Source organism: Larimichthys crocea, chromosome X, assembly GCF_000972845.2.
Source record: "Larimichthys crocea isolate SSNF chromosome X, L_crocea_2.0, whole genome shotgun sequence".
NCBI lineage: Eukaryota > Metazoa > Chordata > Actinopteri > Sciaenidae > Larimichthys > Larimichthys crocea.
Window position 1 is genome coordinate 36,407,724 of NC_040020.1, and position 4,100 is coordinate 36,411,823.

General features: G+C 38.2%; 1 protein-coding gene across 1 annotated transcript in view; it reads left to right on the forward strand.

Annotated features, from left to right (window-relative positions):
* LOC109141299 (uncharacterized) overlaps positions 1-2,998 on the forward strand; it is an 11,134-nt gene extending 8,136 nt beyond the window's left edge. Inside the window, 4 exon segments of the mRNA XM_027282998.1 lie at positions 1,371-1,570; positions 2,092-2,233; positions 2,386-2,613; positions 2,616-2,998. Of these exon segments, the coding sequence (XP_027138799.1) occupies positions 1,371-1,570; positions 2,092-2,233; positions 2,386-2,613; positions 2,616-2,998 (953 nt within the window).
* The last annotated feature ends 1,102 nt before the right edge of the window (positions 2,999-4,100 follow it).

Here is a 4,100-nt window from a genome sequence, read left to right on the forward strand (position 1 = left end):
CAGGTGCCACCTAGCTATGGCTTTGTGTGGGCAAGTTTTCGAGCCTTTGTGCAAGGGCAATGCCAGGTATTTTTGACACCATTGTAGTGGACCATGAGCCTTCCAAATCTACAGTACGAGGAGATGTGTGGCTCAAACACAGAAAAAAAGTACTGTCTTTGTTCTTGCCTGAGATTTACTTCAAAGCTCAGTGGTGCACCATCTGCATCAGCAGCCAGCTTCCTTCTTAAACCACAAATCCGGAAAGCTGTCATGAAGACCCCCCTGAGACATTTTCAGTTGAGACAGATCCTGCATTTGACACACAAGCAGGGAACATTTCCCTGTATCCCCCAGAGGGGGGAGCACTTGTGGAAATGGTGGAGTACCTTATTTCACACAAGGCCCTGCCAACAAATCTCCCAAGAGACTTGACATTGTTGTCATCAGATATGCCTAGGAACTTGGTCTCATGCGAGAAGCATTGCCTTCTATTGCATAGAAGTGTCCAGGCAAAGTTCCTCTTTCAGATCCGATTGTCATATCGAACAAAGCGAAGATTGTCACAATCGCTGAAGTTGTGGAGGGTAGGTTGCAGTACATAATATCAATTGTAATTGCTGTTTCATGCAAAATAAATATAATCAGTCATTCTTTAATTGTTGAAACATTTACAAGACTTTGGACATCCCTTGGCTTTTTTAAGGTGTAACAACATACTGTAAAAAATGTGCTGCATGTGGCACATTTTACCACTACCAGGAGTGGGCAAAGGGGCTACATAACTTCAATGATCATATCATTTTGACACATCATTTCTGTCTCTTTCTGAGGAACTCCATACAGGTAAAAAAAAACAAACAAACAAAAAAAAACATTGTTAACCTTTGTTCCTTTCCAATAGATACAATCAAGGCGTATAGTCATCTCAAAGATGATAAAGAAAAAATGTCATAGCAAAGGGTCTGATTACTCTATACAATGTGATGTTTCTGTTTTTCCATTTTAATTAATTTGCATTTAGGGTAATGGGGTGTGGATTGGTGAGGTTAAAATTGAAGGCTGCAACATCAATTGAATGGGTCTAAATATTTTCTCAACCCACTTTATCTATCTGATATATAAGTGATATCCGCTTTATATTCACATCCATTTCTAGAACCATACAGCTGTGGCAAGAGTGGTGGAGGCTCTGCAGACTAAAAACAATCAAAAATATCCAGATCCTGATTTGATTCTTCATTTTGAAGCCCTGTCATCCCACAAATATGAATTCTTTTGTGTAAACTGTGTGCTCTGTGCCAGATGTCTCCAACTGCATACACTGATATTTCTTACATTAGCAAAGCTAAGAAGTCCATGTGTTATTTGTCTGGTTGTTCCTTCTCTAGGTAATGCTGCTAATCCATGCGTGATATCGCCATCCTACCACAAATGGGCACCTTGGATTGGACCACACACCAGGGCAAGCAACATGTTATTAAACACAGAATACCAGAAGGGTACAGGCAGCAAGCAGGCAAACCCTGCAGACCAGGCCGAGATGGATATATCCGAGGACAGATTGATCAACGAAATAATGAACTTGAAGGTGAGATTAGCGGTGATGCTTTGGATTACAGCCCACAATGTACAGCGTAATTACTCCGGAGTGAGGGTGTAATGTTTTGTAGTAATGGTGTACCTGTACAGTGCATACCAATACGTATATGTAGGTACAGGGGAACAATATGTAAAGTTATGGAATAAAGGGATAACAATTCAGGAATTTACTTGTACTCTAGTCTTTTTTTTTTTTACAACCAGTTGCCTATCATTACAGTGTATGTACAACCTGAGCAATAATCTGGAACTTTGGGAGGTATTAGGAATAGTTTATGCTGTGGTAACTACCAGGTACGTATTCTATAACTAAGGGGTGTGCAGGCTGTAATCCAAAGCGTTACCAGATCAGTTTCTAGATTTTACCCTGAAATGGTCACTTTTATTACGTGCATATTTGTGCAGAACAAAAAACGCATGAGTATAAGCAATACTTTGAATGTAATTTATGCTAGAATCTTTGCATTAAAGTTTATTTGGCTGTTCAAATATTTGCCCATGTTTTCACAGGTTGACGCGGTGCGAAACCTGGCCAAACAGTGTGGCCTTGAGTCAACGGGTTCCAAAATGGATCTTGTCATCAGGTTGAAAGAACAGATGAAAAGCCGCAGTGCTTTTGACAAGGTCTTTCAAAAAGTATGGGGTGCATCTGGTAAGCTTATCAATACACAAAAATACAAATCTGAGATTTTTGTTGACAATTACATTTATTTAATAAAACACATCTTTAACACTATCAAAGTGAAACATTATTTTAACACGTTTTCCATCTCATATTTTTTTCTTTCTTTGTTTCGTGTTAAGGTGGCTGGGCAGTGATAATGTGCCCCTGTGGAATCATTAATTCTATCAAGTTCAATGTGAGGGCAGAAAGTCCACGGGACTACTGTGATATGTTGCTATCATTTAAGCACTTTCCTAATGTAGTCATATATGATTTTGCAAGAGGTCTGGCCACACAAACAAACCTGCGTGAGCCAGTAAAAATCCCCTTTATGCCAAATGAAGGCAGACTCGCTGAAGCCACGCCAGAAACCAGTCTGCACAGAAAGGTGATCTGAAAGTAAACCTGCCATGGCTGAAGGTTAAAAAGGTGCATGCAGACAGCAACGCACACCCCTCTACAGGCTCGGCTGAACACTATGCTCTGTATGACACTTTCCACGAGGCCAACACCAGAGAAGCAATAGACTGCTTGAGGAAAATTGCCCTGGTACCAGAACTGCATGGCTCCAAGATGAGGAGGAATAACTATTTTCTAAATATGATGTCTCCGGGGAGCCATATTTTTCTCATGCGCTCTATCATTCATCATCACAACACCATGTTGAATGAGAAGACCCTGGCTGACATTGAGAAAATCTCATCAGCAGACATCACACTGGATTCATCTGGAAAGGCCATAATGGGTGTGTAATTTAAAAAAAAAAAAGGTAATAATGGTAATGTATTGTATGCACTGCTATATTTATGTTTAAATTATTACATTTTCTAGCAACTACACTTTTTCTGAGCGGAACTTCACTGCCAGCACATCCCAAAGGTAATTTGCCATCCTTTTTTGGAATGCCATCTATATAATTGGTTTTGTTAGGCAAACATGTCTCGTGAACAAGGCATGATGATGTTATACCTTTTACTACAGTGCATTTGGACCCAGCGAATATTAACCAGTGTTCAGGGAAATCTGAGGCCATGACAGTCATTTCATCGCTAAAGCCCTGCAGAGCCTCATGGACTATAAAGGGTCGTCATCCGCTTCAGGAGCAGCTGGTAAACAGATATTTCTGCATACTGTCATTATTATTAACAACTTTTGATAAATTGTTGATGTCCATGCTTTTTTTGTTTTCCTGTTTATTTATACCATCAACAGGTAGGGAAAGGGTGCCTCAGGCTATTTGGGGAGATGGCAAATATGCAGGTTGGTTTTAAAAAATAGATGTAGGTGGGCGGTTGGTCAAAGTGTTAATTAGTTATTATCACGATAATCCATGTCCAGGAGTCCATTTCCCCGGATAAGATGGGTTTTATTCGTTATTTGCCACTATAAACACGCTCTGACCTTGAGCTTTTATTTTGGCACTTCCGGTTACCGGCATTTGAATTTGCATTTTAGCTAAATATTTAGTTTCACTCGAAACATTTAGCTTCAACATTTAGATTTATATTTAACATTTAGATTTATATTTAACGTTTATATTTAACATTTATATTTAGATTTATATTTAACATTTAGATTTATATTTAACATTTAGATTTAACATTTAGATTTAACATTTAGATTCAGATTTAACATTTAGATTTATATTTAACATTTGGATTTAGATTTAGCATTTAGATTTTACATTTAACATTTGGATTTAAATATTTTAAATATCTCTAAGTTCACAAATATTGTTCTAAATGTGCAAAAAAGTGACTCTCAAAAATTCAAACCAGTTTTTTAAACATTGTTTTTAGCTAAATGTGACAAAATGTTGCTGTTATTTTCAGAGCGAGACGCTTTACAAACGGCA